This window comes from Notechis scutatus, chromosome 5 (genome assembly GCF_049901735.1).
Source record: "Notechis scutatus isolate UNSWTSFEM ecotype Mainland chromosome 5, rNotScu1.2, whole genome shotgun sequence".
In the NCBI taxonomy this organism is placed as follows: Eukaryota; Metazoa; Chordata; class Lepidosauria; order Squamata; family Elapidae; genus Notechis; species Notechis scutatus.
The window spans coordinates 115,821,363-115,837,731 of record NC_142013.1 but is presented as its reverse complement, the minus strand read 5'-3'; the positions used below and the strand labels follow the sequence as shown (position 1 = coordinate 115,837,731).

Genomic DNA, 16,369 nt, shown 5'->3' with positions numbered 1-16,369 from the left:
TGCAAAACTCTGCCATGTTCCCTTTATGGGAGGTAAGAATGTGGAGCTCTCGTCCCACCAAATATTACCTGGAGGTTCGTGGCGGCCGATGGAGGTCAATCCAGAGGGAGTAATTCAAGGACCAGGTTAGAAACGGGGAGTTCTAGTCCTGCCTTGGGCGCGAACCAAGCCAGCTGGGGGACCTTGAGCCAGTCACTGCCTCTCAGCCCTAGGAAGGAGGCAATGGCAAACGGCTCCAGGAGAACCTGGCCACGAAAACGGCAGGAGCTTCTCCAGAAATAGAACTGGGGAGTGACAAGGAGGAAATCCAAGCAGGGTTACAAAATACACACTCTGGACTCCACCCGAGCAGCTTATGGGATGTCTAATGTGACTTCTCAGTATACTTTGTGGCGGGGGGGTAGGGACAGCACACAGTTCCCAGGCCACTGAGGGGCTGCTGGCCCAGGAACTGGTGTCAGCCCTGCGAGGTAGGCCAGCCAAGCAGCACAACCAGAAGGACCAAAGTCCTGGCTTTACTGTGAGGTTGCATTCACCAAATATCTTGCAAGCCTGAAAGTATGTTCCCCCCCCCCCCCCAAACCACTTTTACAACCCCAGAATCCATCATGGGGGGGGGGGAAGCTTGCAAGTGGCATTTGGGTGGCCAGGATGCTGCAATTATATACCTGTCAATATGTACCAGTTCCCAAGCATGTGAATTTTGAGGATGGGGGCACTGCAACAGTCGTAAGGGCAAAGACTGGTGGTTCAGTCACTTTTCAAACTCTGAACAGTGTTCAAATGTGTGCAACATAAAGAGTGTGTTACATAAAGAGACCTGGAAAGGTAAGCTACAGTATAGACGGAGGGAAGGTTTAATGGTTTCTACATGAAGCTAACTTCGTAGTTTCCGTGCTACTAAAGTGCGAGGTTGGCCTCCTGCAATCTTAACTTCTCTCTTCTTCTTGCCTCTTCTTGCCTCTTCTTCTTCTTCTGTCGTTGGCGCATCCTTTCGTACACCTTCAATACAGGGCGCAGGTCTGCAGCTTCTTCTGAGGGGTCAGAGTCCAGTTTCTTCAATGCTTTCTTCACGTTGGCCAAGATTTTGCGGATCTTCTCCAGCACGGAAGGCCTCACCAGGTGCTCTGTGGTTCCATATTGCTGAAGGACCCAAAGCATGGTTGGATCCTTCAACTGCCAAAAGCCATGAGAAAAAAGAAAAGGCGGGTCAAGAAAGATTTGGGGGGGCGGGGGAGGCACGAATTGTATCATGATAACATCATTGGTCCATAACGTGGACACCAACGCTTGCTTTGGTCGTGTTTCTGCAAGCCCCTCGGTTGTGCTGTTCCCCCACTGCAGCCCCCAATTGGCAGAGCCACCTCTTCATTTAGATGCAGGGGTGTCCAACCTTGGCAACTTTAAGACTTGTGGACTTCAACTCCCAGAATTCCTCAGCCAGCAAAGCTGGCTGAGGAATTCTGGGAGTTGAAGTCCACAAGTCTTAAAGTGCCAAGGTTGGACACCTCTTCATTTAGAGGGTTGGGGCCAACCTCACCTCGGGAGGGGGGGGGGGCAGGGGTTCCAGAGGGTAGGAGCCCAGCAGCGAAGGCCCACCTCTTGGACCCCGCCGGCACTAGCGGGATGGGCCAGCCTGGTCCCTCAAGTAGCCTGGACCCCTGCTGTGAGGGGCTTGGCAGGGGACCCCCAACCCCTGGACTGGCACCCGGAAGCAGACTGGTGACTTTTCACGGCCCTCCCAGAGGACAATCCCTTGCACGGGTCCCGGCCTTTTGGTCCTTGTGAGCTGGGGGTGGGGGTGAGTCCCTGCCCCCGGCTATGCAGGCAGTTTGCCCCTCCCCCCACATAAGCAATGTTGATTTTGGGGAAAGATCCAAAGAAACCCCTCCCCTCCTGTTCTTCCCGCGGAAGTCGACCGGCCCCACTTACTTTTAGCCGCGCACCAACGTTGAGGTGGAGGCAATCGTGAAACTTTGTGAAGGTGAGGAAAACCTGATCCTGGGCTTTAATTTTAAGCTGGATGTAAAGATTGAGCGGGAGGCAGATGGGCTGGAAAGGAGGTGCGTGGACGTGGCTCTCGGTCTCCCACCAGTTCCAGAACTTCTGCCGCTGTCCTTCCTCGTCGAAGAGAGAGCCGTTGCAGAGGCCCAGGTGCAGCCTGGGGGAAGGAAGGCCCCGTTAAACAGGACGACTGGGGGCGTGTTTGGGATTTCTGGCGGGAGAAGGAAGGATAGACGCAGCTTCTCCAGAATAACTCTGCCCTCCCTGGAAACCCAACAGGGACCTGCATCCTTAGGCCAGTCGCTCCCTCTCAGCCCAGGGACGGAGAACCATTTCGAAACCAGAACCTTGCCAGGGAAAGTGCAGGGAGCCCCCAGAAACGGACTCAAAGCCCACATGCAGACACCAACGCAGAGCATTTATTATGCACACCTTCCATAAAAACTTTGCCAATGTTGGAAATGGTCGCGAGAAATGCTGCCTGGTTTGGCTGAAAACCTTCGATCTCCCTGCTCTGCGTTAGGAAACGTCCCCAGATTATTTTTTTTAAGAAAAACCAGCACTTTGGCTCTCAAAGCTTTGCTCCCTTTCACATGCAATACGAGCAAATACAGCCATAATCTCCCATATTCTTTAGGATCTGACTCCTGATTAAGATCTATATAGGTACTCCTCGACTTACGTCCCTTTTGTTTAGTAACCAACGTCGCAACTGCACTTCAAAGAAGTTACACATGTGGTTGCAAGTTGAGAATGACGTGACTGTCGTTCTGTGAAGCGGCTTTTGTTCCCCACTGGGCTCTTGGAAAACGGAACGACTGGAGCCAGATCAGCCCCAAGGGAGCAAAGCCGGTCAGCAGAGGGCGGCTTCTCCTGCCTGGGGTTGCTGCCCTTGTGCTGCTGCTTAAAGCGCTTCCCTTGCCTTACCTGAGTCTCCCTTTGGGCTGGGAATGGGCTGCGTGGCCCTGGTTGGTGAAGAAGGCCAGAAGCTCCTGGTCCCTGTTGTCCCCGAGGACGCTGTAGGTGAACTGGGTCTCGCTCAGGTAAGTAATGAGGATGGCAAGGCGGCCGGACGGGTAACTGAGAAGGAGCTAAGGAAGGATAGGGTTCATTTGGGGTGGGGGGCTGGCTACATTAATGTCTCAACGTTACGTGTTTATCTTAGCAACGTGGCCTTCGTTTTTGTAATCTTTATATTTATATCTATTGGCAAAACTACTCCTGCTTATCCTGAAACGTCCCGTTCAATGGAAGAGCCCCGCAGCCACTGCAGAAACGGAGGCTGATAAGGCTGCCCTGCCTTCCTATCCTCTGGCCAAGGGCTCAGGCCCAGCCCTCCAGGCCACCGTGGGAGGGAAAGGCTGCCCAGGGGCCCCCAGGCTTCTCCACGCCCCTCGGACTCTGTGCAGCGCTTGTGCCCCTCAGAGAAAGGGATTTGGAACCAAGACCCTCCAACCCCTCCCTCCCTCTCTCTCCGACCCCAGGGGGGGCCCAACCGTGGCGACTTTTAGGCTGGGGGACGTCAACTCCCAGTATTCCTCAGCTGGGAATTCCACGCATCTTACAGCCACCCAGACTGGACAGTCCGGCCCTAAATGCGACTTATTGGTGGATATTAGACTTGGCCTGTTCCATCCGGGAAAAGAAGGAAGAATATCTTGCCATCATGGTAGTATCTTTTCACAGGCTCGAAAGGGTGGCAAAGCTGAGGAAGGAAGCAGAAAAAAAACAGGGAAGGGAAAAAAAGAAGTTCTCCTGAAACCCGGCCCCGCATGTGATCGCATGACCTCCCTGGCATCAGCCCTGCTGCACAGCCAGCTAAGAGGAAGGGGGATTTTAAGAGGCCAAAAGGTTGAGGGGGCCCCTCTCTCTCTGTCTCTGTCTCTGGTATAGTGACTGGTGTCTTTAGCTTCCAACTTGTTTGGTCTTAGATACGACAGTTTTAGATTTGTGAACTGGCAGAGCACCTTGTGCGTTGGGCATCCATGCGTTGAATAAATAAATAACACAAGAACGTTAAACTTCAAGAAATGAATATCTAGGGTAAAAATAAGGGAGCTCTTTAATGAATAAGATATGGGGAAATAGAAGTTCTGTCTCTGGAATTAATCAGAGTTACCCAATAACTAGTAAGAATAAATTATATGAAAACCAGACATTTACACCTGGATGCAAAAATCCAGATGACCACTAGATAGTAGCAGAGTTGTTTTTCTAGTGGCTGCCTGAGTTTTGGGAACCCAGAACTGGAAAAGGTAGACTAGAGGGAAGGACGTCTTCCTGATCAACGGTTGCCATAGAAAAGGGAATTTACTTGCACCAGGTGTCTGCAGGGGTGGCTTTTTCAAATGCAAAAGCCTTTTGGAACTGGAGGTCCATCTGAACGTTGGCCCAGGGGAGTTATCCGCCCACCTGGATTGGAAAGATGACCTTGAGAGACCCCAGCTGACCGAAAGGAGCAGGAAGAGGCTGGTTCTTGCCCACGCTCAGCCTCTCTCTCTCAGGGCCATTGTGGCGGAGGAGGCTTGGCAGGAAGGAGGCTACCTGGGGCTCCTGGGCGGAGGCGCTTGGCAGAAATCAATCAGCCGCACGGATAGGCTTCAAGCAGCTCTGTGGGGGGGGGGGTGTCAGAGGAAGCCCACAGCACTTTAGTTTTCTGTTGAGCCAAGGCCAAAGGATGGAGGGGACTCCACCCCCCTTTTCAATGAGCCTTCGGGCACCAAACGACCCTCCAGCAGACCCACCAACCTTTAATTGCTCAGCTTTGAATTCCAAGTCGATCTCCAGGAGCTCTTGGGGTTCTGGATGCCGTTTCTTTAGGATGGTGGTTTCTGGTTTGGGGGGGTAGTCTGATAATCTGAACTTAATTTTGACGCCTGAAATACAGGGGAGAGCAGAGGAAGAATTTCAGCCAGGCCAGGATTCCAGGGGATTTTCCTCTCTTCCTCCCAGCGGAACGCGGGAGAGAAAAGACATTTTCTCCTTCTGGCCCTTCCGGAGATGCGGAGGCCTCATGGGGAGAAAGGAGCCCCACGGCGGAGACGGGCTCCGAAGGGCTATACTCACACGGGCCAAACTTCATGTACTGCGTAAATATCTCTCTGTATCTCTCAAAGCCTCGCTCGTGTAATCTAGCAGGGAAATATTGGAAAATAAGCCATCAGAAGGCAAACCATAAGGCACTGGTGCCCGAAAAGCAGCTGGGGGAAAATGGCCCCCAGGAGAAAAACCCACCAGATCCCTCAACCAGGCGAGTCAGAGAAAGCAGCCCACTCCTGGCTCTTCCCCTGAGCCCAAGAAACACAGAGGGGCCACTTCCCCCCGGCCTCTTCGGGACCCTTCCCCGTCTTGCTTTATCCGAAAGGTCTTTCCGTGCAGCACTTTGCAGACTTCGGGCTCCCACAACTGGGCTGCAGGGGATCTGGAGCTCTGCTGGTCTTCCACCCATTTGCAGCCCAGCTGATCACGTGACCGGTTTGTTTAAATCAACCCTTCCCCACTTCCCTGCTTCTTGTATAGACTATTCCGACCTTGGCAGACTTAAATGTGGCCACGCCCAGGGATTTATTTTGGAATTGTGTCCTCCTGACACGGTGACACTGAGATGGGGGGGGAGATATTTTGCAGTGGGTGTGTGGAAATTACACATTGGGTGTGGGACTGCAAAACTCTAGGCGACCAATAGAGGGTAGCAGGGAGCTCAGAGTTTCAGAGGGGAGGCGGAGACCTTCCACCGGGCAACGCCGCTTACTCGTCTATGAGCATCGCTTTCATCTTGCTGTCCATCGCTCCAAGGGACAGTCGGCCGTGGGGACGGATGTCGATTCCGCTGCCTGGCTTCTCCAGGAAGTCCTGTATCACCCACCGGAAAACCTCTTTGTAGGTCCTGCAACACAAAAACTACAAAGGAGCCTGGGGTTCAGAGAAGGGAGGGCCGCCATGCACCCTACTCAGGCCTGGCCTTTGCCTTTCGGCATTTAATAATCCCCAGGCGAGAATATACTGGTTCCGTGTCCTGAGGTGGCTCGCGAAGGCCTCTCGGTTTCTTTCTGAACTAATTCTTGACTCACCCAAGGGCGAGATCACAAGGACCGTCCCAGCTTGGCCCACCTGAGCAACCGGTCTCTCCACCGCGGCTGAGAGTCCTTGTCCTATGGAGGCTGCTTTCCTGGGTGTTGTCTACCCTGTTCCTGGTCTTCTCCTGGACCGGGATTTGCCTAGAAGTCTTGGTCTTACTTTTCAGGGTCTCCTCGGCCATCCCTGATCAAGAATCCATGTGAAGATGCAAATATGTATTCACTTACACAGATTGCCTTCATCCCATGGACTCTGGCCAACACACAGACCATCTTCCTCTTTTAACCACCCCATCATCCCCCTTGCAATGGGGTGGGCAACTGGGCAACTGAGTGGAGCTAGCAGAGTGTTTTAAGAGCCAGGTGCCCTTCCTGTCACCAGGGCGGAGTTTTGTTCAGCAGATATATTCCCAGTGCCTGGGCAATATACGGATGCCATGTATAATTTAGAACGGTAATACAGAGGCAACAATAAGGATCGGCAGTTTTGATTCAGCTCTGCTCACCTTTTCTAGAGCTAACAAACAGCTCCATCCACTTATTCCTTCTTTATTGTTCTGCTTAGTGACAGAAATACTAGCGTAGCAAGTGCCTTATAAGCAAATTTCAAATTTGAGGAATCATTACAGAAGGTAAAGCCTATTTATTAATTTTAATTATGGGTGATGTGTTTCTCCCCCTGTCTAATGTGGCCCCCAAGGTTTCTTAGTATATAAAGTTTTTAGGAGGGTGTCATATTTTATGGTTAATTTTTAAAAGTCAGTTATTTTGCATTGACATTCTTCCTAAATTGAAAACATTATGTCTTGTATCATAGACATTTCTGTTTGCCCGAGTCCTTGTGAGGCATAGCAGTACAAAAATGTAGTTAATACATATTTCAAATTTAAATGCCTTCAGTGCTTGGGATTATGTGTACCCAGAATTTTTTAAACCTTGCTTAACATTAATTATAGTACGGTAATAGGAGTCATGTTACAGACAGATATGCAAATACGAATTTCCACTCAAGGAATAAAAATGGCCCAATCCTTCTCTGAGGTAAAGTACAGGCAGACCTCAAGTTACAACGGGAAGGGAGCCTGCCCCTCACGGTCGTAACTTGGGATGGCTACAAAAACGGGTCAGTCATGTGATGGACCTGATTTTACAACCTTTTTTGCAGCAGTCATTAAGTGGATCAATAAATTCCTAATGGGCGTGGTTTAAACGAAATCTGGAAATAAATGCCAATGTTCAACAAAACCACCATAAATAGGACTAGAGGAGGAGGCTGCAAATGACACGGACGCGGCCGGGTTGCTGAGTGCCCAAAGGGGGGACCGTCAGGACCTCGAGTCTGAATGGTAAGTCATACACACGCACCCTGGTAGCTCTGTCAGGACTCAAGACTGCTCACGAAGCGATCGGCTGTAAGTCAAGGACCACCTGTGTCACTATACCTATCGCCCCAGTGGTCAGCACAGGTTTCGAAAGGCAATGCGCGCCATTTTGTCTTCTCCAAAAATAATGACGGTACAGAAAAGCCATGTGCCATTAGGAATGGATATTTTTACAGTTTTATATAGTCTAAGGTTTCCTCCAGAATTTCATCAGTTCATCAGGAAATCCTGATCGCCAGACAGGCAGTATTTGAGAAAGGTAGACCTACGTGATCCATCGCCTCCGGCTTCTCCTCCAGCTCCTCCGGGGACGGCAAACGCTTCACGAGGGAGGTGCAAAACTCACAGCGGCCCATCAGGCACAGATCGGTGACCAAATGATCCTCAAAGACACAAAGGCGTTAAATATTTTTCCCCAGATTGAATCAACAGCGCAAACAGTTTTGCAGGTAAAGTTGCTTATACGCAGGCCATTTGGTATAACAATAGGATAGGATAGGATAGGACAGGATAGGATAGAATAGGATAGAATAGAATAGAATAAGGAATGGAATGGAATAAAATAGAACAGAACAATATAGAATAGAAAATATACAATAGAATAGAAGAGGATAGAGGATAGAGGAGGATATAATGGGATATAATAGGAAATAAGAATAGAATAAATAGAACGGAATAAGGAATAGAATAGAATAAAATAAAATAGGAAACAATAGGATAGGATAAGATAGAATAGAATAGAATTCTTTATTGGCCACGTGTGATTGGACACAGAAGGAATTTGTCTTTGGTGCAAATGCTCTCAGTGTACATAAAAGATACAAATGCCTTCTACATTCATGAAAATCATTGTTTTCATTCAGCAAGAACCTGACATTCACAACTGGGTAGAGAAACTGGATTTTGTGACTGAGTAAGTAGGACTTCTTCTCAGTTATGATGGTGGGTGCCTAGGGGAGTAAAGAGGTGGTCTTGAGACACGCAGCAACCATTAGCAGGACATGAAGATAGCTCTGGAGATCAGGAGGCGGTGAGGAGGAAACTGAAGGTTGCCCCACCCTGACTGTCTTTGGAGCAAATGGGAGAGAAGGGGACACAGGCATTCAAGGTCGGCCTTTAAGACAGGCAGGGGATGGATAGCACAAGAAATGCTACAATTCTACTTTTATCCAAAGAGGCTATAATAACAAGACCTGGTAGTAACTAAAGGCACGGGGAGAAAGGAGCTGGTGGATTGAGGCTTATTGGAAATGACAAACAAAGCTCACAACGCTTGGTGGGCTCCAGGCTCCAGGTGGGCCCACTCCCCTCCTCTCCTTGGACACGGCTGTGCCCAAAATGCCCATGGAGAGGAGGAGCAACTGTGACCGCAGAGGAGGAGGGGAGCATGCTGGTACTTCCAGGTGACAGCCAGCAGCAGCGCATACTTTGCTTACTTCAAACTAAAGTGGGGTAGAAAAGCTGCACGGCCAGGCTCACGCTGGCAGAGCCCAGTTTTGAAGGCGGGCAGGGAAGCCTGGTTGCAGAGTCCTTCCCTGGCAGACAAAAGGGGGGTCACCTGCTGAAGCCCTCTGGGGTCACTGGGGTCGTTACGATGACTTCTATTACTCTGTTGCTTTGCAGGTTACACTGAGAGCTTCTGCACCCGAGAAAAGATTCCTCGAGAGTCTCATCGCTCTCGGCCAAATAAAGTATATTCTCTTCTGTTATTCTCTTCTGTAATGTAATATATATTCTATTCTATTCTATTCTATTCTATTCTATTCTATTCTATTCTATTCTATTCTATTCTGTTCTGTTCTATTCTATTCATTCTTAATTCTATTCTATTCGTTCCTTTCTAATTCTATTCTATTCTATTCTAGTCTATTCTATTCATTCCTAATTCTATTCTATTCTATTCATTCCTTTCTAATTCTAATTCTATTCTATTCTATTCTACTCTATTCTATTCTATTCTATTCTATTCTATTCCTTATTCTATTCTATTCATTTCTTTCTTATTCTATTCTATTCTATTCTATTCTATTCTATTCTATTCTATTCTATTCTATTCATTCCTAATTTTATTCTATTCTATTCAATTCTATTCATTCATTCCTAATTCTATTCTATTCTATTCATTCCTTTCTAATTCTATTCTATTCATTCCTAATTCTATTCTATTCAATTCTATTCATTCATTCCTAATTCTATTCTATTCTATTCTATTCTATTCTATTCTATTCTATTCTATTCCATTCCATTCTATTCTATTCTATTCTATTCATTCCTAATTTTATTCTATTCTATTCAATTCTATTCATTCATTCCTAATTCTATTCTATTCTATTCATTCCTTTCTAATTCTATTCTATTCATTCCTAATTCTATTCTATTCAATTCTATTCATTCATTCCTAATTCTATTCTATTCTATTCTATTCTATTCTATTCTATTCATTCATTCCTATTCTATTCTATTCTATTCTATTCTATTCTATTCTATTCTATTCTATTCCATTCTATTCTATTCTATTCTATTCTATTCTATTCATTCCTAATTTTATTCTATTCTATTCAATTCTATTCATTCATTCCTAATTCTATTCTATTCTATTCATTCCTTTCTATTCTATTCTATTCATTCCTAATTCTATTCTATTCAATTCTATTCATTCATTCCTAATTCTATTCTATTCTATTCTATTCTATTCTATTCTATTCATTCATTCCTAATTCTATTCTATTCTATTCTATTCTATTCTATTCTATTCTATTCTATTCTATTCCATTCTATTCTATTCCATTCCATTCATGAGGGATGCTCTCTTCTATTCCTGAATAATTGATTTCCCACTTGCCCCTCTGATTCTGGGACACTGTTTATTAGCATTTAGTGAGACTCCTTTAAAACTGCCCCCCCCATTTACCAGCCATATAAGTTCTCCAAAATAAAGTAAAAAATAAATCATTTCCTGGGGCTTGGTTGGTATGCCATTTTTGAATTATCTGGAATCCTGATTAGAAGAAATGTTGGATTTTCTTAAACCTCAGATTTATCTCATTGGATAATTTTGCAGACAACCCCCCCGCCTGCTTTCCATTCTAAAAGCTTTGAATTTGCTCAGTGTGTTGTGTTATTTTTAGCTGCCATAAATATCCTGCATTTGCATGGAAAGCTGGATAAGCCTGGAAGAAAGAAGAAATCCGAAATCTCACCTCATCTAGGAGAAAAGACTTTACCTTCTCCTCCTCCTCAGTGGTGCTTTCTTGAGGTTGACGACAATGCAATGCATGGAAAGGATTTCAATAGGGGGGAAAAAGTGGGGGAAGAAAACAAAGTTAGTCCCCATAGGAGAGAAGCCCCCACTCACTAGCACTGACAAAGTTACCTAGTTGGGTTATGAAAGGTTTGCAAGCAAACATCCAACCTCACAGAACAGCAAAGACTCCGAAGTTTTTTCACAAAAGATCCTACCAGGTGAAATGATATATATATATACAAACTATCTAGGAAACATTCTGAATAAATAAGACTCTTACTTACATAACAATTTTTAAACAGAAAACCAAGCTCCCTAGCTGTGGAAAAAAAGATCCACAAAAATAATGAGAAATAATTGCCCATATAGGTATCTGAACACTTAGCCCTGGGAAATATATATTTTTTTTAAAAAATCCAAAAAGGTATATGAACCTCTTCCTTGGCTCTACCTGGGCGATGGACTGCATAGGCACAGGTGCCTGTCTCTTGCCTCTATCATACGCCCAAGCGTTGTTGGCCAGGCTCTGCTACGGTGGGGGTTCTCTCCTCAACCTGGGGCTGTTTTCAGATGGGTGGGGGCTCCAGTCCCCAAGGCGGCCACGGTTGAGAAGCCAGTAATGGGCTTAGGCAGGGCGGTTTCTGCCAGTGCTCCGGAAGGCAGGCCTTGGAGGAGCTGCCCTAGGAGGGGCGGAGGAAGCCGGCTCCTCGCCTGCAAGTCCCGGGATCCTCCGCTTCCTGTTCTCTCGCTGCCCCGGAAGGCCGGAGGCGACTTCCCTGGGCTGTATGGAAGAACTGGGTCTTAAGTTACAGGCACCGTGTGTGTGTGTGTGTGTGTATGTGGAATCCGCAAAAGTCTGCACAGACAGTCAGTTGAGGAGCCCTTCCTGGTTTATTTCTGCGTCAAACAGCTCAGGGTTTCAGAGGAACTTTAAAACAGGTAGTCCTCAACTTACGGTTGTTCATTTAGTGACCATTCTAAGTTACAACCACACTGAAAAAAGTGACCTATGACCATTTCCCCCAAGGCCGTTGCAGCGTCCCCAGGGTCACACGGTCAAAGTTCAGACATCTGGCAACTGACTCGTACTTACGTCAGTCGCAGCCTCCCGGGGCCCCGTGGTCCCCTTTGGAAACCGTCTGACCAGCAAAGTCGTTGGGGGAGGCCCGGCTCACTTAACAGCCGTGTGACACACTGAGCGACCGCCCTGATCCGCTTAGCCCCCACTGTGGCAAGGAAGGCCGCAAAGTGGGGCAAAAGCAAAAAACCCGCTTAATCGCTGCCTCACTTGCAAAAAGAGACTTTGGGCTCCCTTGTGGGCGTAAGTGGAGGACTTCTAGCGTGGGACACAGCCTACCTGGAGTCTCCGGTTCACTCTCGGATATTCCTTCCTCTTCCACACGATAGAGTGTTTCTGCTGAACAACAACGACAACAAAACACAACTGTAGCCCTGAACAGGTCCCAGCCATCAAGGGGAGCCCCGTAAGGTCCAGGCACCTCATGGATTTAACAAGATCGCCCCCCCCACGTACCCCTCCCTCCGGGACCCTTTCCCCTGGAGGAGCCCTCCTCTCCTCACGGATGACCGGGGAGAGCCGCTCCCGCCCAGGGAGGGGCCTTCTCGGGAAGAGAAGTTTATCACAGTTTTCAAAAGGTAGCAAGAGCCACGTGGGAACCGTCCTCCTTGGTCCCCTTGAAAATATTTTGTTTGGCCGCCCATCCCTTGTCTTACCCTAAACTGGACAGGGGATAAGTGGCCAAACTACATATTTTTCCAATTCGCCCTGGATATTCAGAGTTCAAACAGATGCCGGCAGCATTTTCAAACAATGGCAGACTTCCTTCCTTCCTTCCTCCCTCCCTCCCTCCCTCCCTCCCTCCCTCCCTCCTCCTCCTTCCTTCTACACAATTGGTTATTTTAATATTAAAATCTATTATATCTGTTAACGTTTCTAAGTCATTCATGCATCCTAATGGGACTGGAATTGATACCATGCCAACTTCAGGCGTATTAAGGAAATGCCACCATTTTCGCAACTTACTGCCTTCTGTGGTCTCACTTTTCTTTTTCCTGTCTGTACGTCTCTGCTGCTCCTTCTCTATTTCTAAACGAGAGACATTATGACAAGAATCAAGAGAATCGCATTCATTTCGGATCCCAGCCCACCTGAGGCCATCTAGCCGATCTTGGAACACGAAGAGAATGTTGAAGAGAATCCGCCTCGTCTCTGAGCCATCAGATTCACCCCAGAATTGCTCTCACTGATTGCAAGGAGGCAGAGGAGAGGAGGGGGCTCTGCCAATCCCCCCCCCCCGGTTTCCTTGTCCCCAGTCCCCCCCCCAGCCCCCCCGGGACGCCCAGCCTCTCAGCCCAGAACCTCCTCCAGAACTTACTCAGCTCACTGGAGTCTTCAGAGCTGACGGAGTAGCTCCACTCAGTCTGAGTCTCCAAATCAGCAACTTCCCGTTTCCTGCAGGAAGGCAAAACAAATTCTGGAAGAAATTTCCCATTCAGGAAGCCCCCCACAAATGCTCTGCTGTTATCAGAGGGACTATTTATTCACTTAACTGCAAATGTTTTCAAAATGCTTAGACAAATATATTAAATCCATTTCACAAAAGTAAATTATTAAAAGAAATATAAGTGTACATTCGTGGAAGTAAGGCCATCGAAAACAGCTGAAAACATTCATTCTCTATATTTATGAATCTGTCAAATCAGAGAGTGTTCATGTAGTTACGTTGGTAACAGTGCCAAAATAAATTGCTCTATTTCTACCTAATCCATAATATTTGTTACACTCTATATACATTCTAAATCTTCCAACTATCAAAAATGAAAAAAAGAGAGAGAAATAGGAAAGAGAACAACTGAATTTGATTCTGCCTCCCTCTTGGCTGTTAAGGATAAAAAAAAAAAAATTCAAATGAACTCTCTCCTTCACTTGCACTGATGAAGTGGAGCCACTAGATGGCACCATACATTAAAGATAGTTCTATGGTTTTGTTTTTTTGCTGCCATCTAGTGAGCAATTTTTGCAGATCTGGTTGCCCCACTTAACTATTTACTTTAGAATGACAGACCTAGTGCAATGCCTACTATTAGAAAGGATGTGACTGAAATAGGCAGAAATGCCTCTTACTTGGGTGACTGCGTTTCAGGAACTGGAGCTGACAGAGGCCTTGTCTGGAAATCTACACGGAGGGAGAAAAAATGTTTTTCAAATAATAAAAGTGGGAAAGTTGCTTTCATCAGCTCTACAAGATACACGACTACAGGATTATCCAATAATTTGTAACTTAATCCTCAAATACATCAAAGTTGTCACATTTGATTTTTGTTTAATTTGTTGGTTAGATGGGATTTTTTGTAATGAGAATTGAAGTCAATTCACTTAATGCATTCCAGAATATTTCATGTCACGGATTATGTCTTGCATCCTGTCCTTGCAAGACGTTTTACATGGGTCCTTATCTATCAAGGGGACAAGGATAGGGACCTTCCAAGCTGCAGGCCTCAGAGACACACGCATCTTCCAATTGTTTTGCTGAACATCTTTTCTTTCCAGTGTGCAGGAGAATTTGGGGGAGGGGATGGATTTCAGCCCCTCTTGAAGAAAACACCACACCCCATTATCACTTCCTTGACCTAGACCAATCCATCTCCAGATGCTTTTGATCTTTAAAATAATATTTAGGCTAGCCATCTCAGGCACACGTTGAACAGTTTATCAAGGAATGCACCCCCAGGTATGTATAAAGAAAATAAGCTATAGCTACCTTTTCCTAAAGTTTGATCAGTGTTTTCTGGGCAACCTTCATGAAGAACTCTTGATTCCTCTTCATTTGACACCGCCTGCTCCCTGCTGCCCTCCGCCTTGGTTCCGCTCTCATTCAGAAAGCGATTACTTTCTTCAATATAAGTTTCTATTGACCATTGGCAATAGAGGTTCTCCTCTTGGTGTTTTTTGACATTTTCAACGGTGAGCAGAGAGCTGGAAAACTTGCTACTCTCTGGCTTGGATGCTGGATCTGGAGATGCTTCCAAAGGCAACTGTTTTTTGCTACCAGTTTTTGTGGGGCTTGGGGTCTTCGACATATTTCCAGGGCATGAAACAAGACTGTTTTCTGAAAGGAAAAAGCATTGCTATTATTACTTCTTCAATTATGATAAATGTGCTTTTCTAAGGAAATGCACAATATTTGAATCAATATTATTATATTTGTTTAGTGCTGCTTTTGAATTCAGACTTGGCTCTGAGCATCAAAGATTCCAGAAGACATTTCAAAATACATCAGTCTGATATTCAGAAAGCTTTATATTCCCTTTCTGGAACTCTGGATGAAACTCTGTAAAGATTCTCAGTCACCCAGGTCACGACTGTCCCAAAAGTCTGAGTGAAACTCCTTTGCATCACAGGCTTCAGAGCTGAAACGGCGGGCATGTAATTCCATCAAAAGTAGCTTTTTTCACGGATTGTACTAATAAAAGAATTCTGTTATGGGGTACTTGATCTCCTCTGTTTGCTGGAGAACATAACCAAGGTATGAGTTATAAAGCTGAGCTGGTCACCATATTCTTTATTTTAATTAACCTTCCCCAAAGGGAACAAGAATTAAAGGGAAACAAAGAAACTTAGGTGTCAGCCTCCGCATATGATTGTACTGTCCAAACTGGACAGTAAAACAACAGAATTGGAGGTCAGAGTCCATACCATCAAGAACTCACAGGGTGGGGTTGCCCTAATCCCTTTTCGTAATTCCCTGAGATTGCCTAAGGAGAAAGAACAGTTGTTTTAAGGACAGAACAGAGATACCAACTCATTTTAATAAGGCAATCTCTGAGTTTTTGGTACAGTACAGTATTGAGGGGGCTCTTCTCTTAACTCAGTCCAGTAAATCATTTGGATGGGCGGCTTAGTGGTTTAGCAGCAGCTCTGTCCAAACACAACATAAAGATCTAGAAGGTAACATGCAAAACAACCAAGGTTACATCTACCCCTCCCAGGCTAACCTTGAGATAGTATCTAATATTCAGAGGTACCCCACCTCTGTAGTAACTACGATGTCAGTGAGGAAACTTCCCGGGCATAGGAAGATCCCTTATGTACCCTCAGAATGAAGCACCTAGGCGTGGCGGAAGATTCCCCAAATTGGCCAACCATTGAGGACTGGGTCTTCCATAGAAAGAAGAGAGAGGGATAGCATCCGCCATTTTGTATCTCACAAATGGAGCAGAGCTTTTTAAAGTAGGAAAGAATCCAAGGTACATCAACTCTGCTCGATCACAGTTCTACCAACTTTGTTCTAGCTATGGAGACGGGATGAAGTAAAGATTGGGAAATTCAGATTCAACTCATTGATTGATTGATTGATTAGATTAGACTGGATTCATTTGATTGAATGATTCAGCAATTGCTGGTGCACGGTTTTTACCTGCTATTCTGCTGCCTCTTTGCTGGCACTAAGGAGGCTGACAGAAAGCTGCCATCACTATGAGTTTTGCAGACGTCCCTGTTCCAAAGGATGGTTCACCACTCATTCAGCATCCTTTTTAAAATGCACCACTGGATCCTTTGTGACAGTCCACGAGAAAAGCATGAAGGTAATGCATCTTGCCTTCCTAGCAACTGGTATCCAGGTCTAATATTCAGAAGGTTC

At 46.3% G+C, this 16,369-nt stretch overlaps 2 protein-coding genes across 2 annotated transcripts; both read right to left on the bottom strand.

Annotated features, from left to right (window-relative positions):
• Positions 1 to 397: 397 nt before the first annotated feature.
• ERICH6B (glutamate rich 6B) lies at positions 398 to 3,139 on the bottom strand. Its single transcript, XM_026694143.2, has 4 exons — positions 3,135 to 3,139; positions 2,932 to 3,084; positions 1,933 to 2,161; positions 398 to 1,176 (listed from the first exon to the last, which is right to left on the bottom strand). Exons 1-4 carry the CDS (start codon positions 3,137 to 3,139, stop codon positions 901 to 903), a joined length of 663 nt encoding a protein of 220 aa, XP_026549928.2. The 3' UTR covers positions 398 to 900.
• Positions 3,140 to 3,599: 460 nt separating this feature from the next.
• Positions 3,600 to 7,933, bottom strand: LOC113425189 (uncharacterized). The gene is made up of 5 exons (XM_087967627.1): positions 7,732 to 7,933; positions 5,756 to 5,904; positions 5,071 to 5,135; positions 4,753 to 4,880; positions 3,600 to 3,709 (listed from the first exon to the last, which is right to left on the bottom strand). The coding sequence occupies exons 1-5, from the start codon at positions 7,816 to 7,818 to the stop codon at positions 3,620 to 3,622; spliced, it is 519 nt and encodes a 172-aa protein (XP_087823753.1). The 5' UTR covers positions 7,819 to 7,933; the 3' UTR covers positions 3,600 to 3,619.
• Positions 7,934 to 16,369: the final 8,436 nt, after the last annotated feature.

Bases quoted from the DNA above. Each gene is read 5' to 3' on its own strand.
- ERICH6B (XM_026694143.2), bottom strand. The intron at 2,162-2,931 runs GTAAGGCAAGGG...TCCTTCCCCCAG, and splicing joins CAGCCCAAAGGGAGACTCAG to GCTGCACCTGGGCCTCTGCA. The intron at 1,177-1,932 runs GTAAGTGGGGCC...GGCTTTTGGCAG, and splicing joins ACGTTGGTGCGCGGCTAAAA to TTGAAGGATCCAACCATGCT.
- LOC113425189 (XM_087967627.1), bottom strand. From the start codon at position 7,818: ATGGGCCGCTGTGAGTTTTGCACCTCCCTCGTGAAGCGTTTGCCGTCC. The intron at 5,136-5,755 runs GTAAGCGGCGTT...TTTCCCTGCTAG, and splicing joins AAAGCGATGCTCATAGACGA to ATTACACGAGCGAGGCTTTG. The intron at 4,881-5,070 runs GTGAGTATAGCC...CCTGTATTTCAG, and splicing joins GTACATGAAGTTTGGCCCGT to GCGTCAAAATTAAGTTCAGA.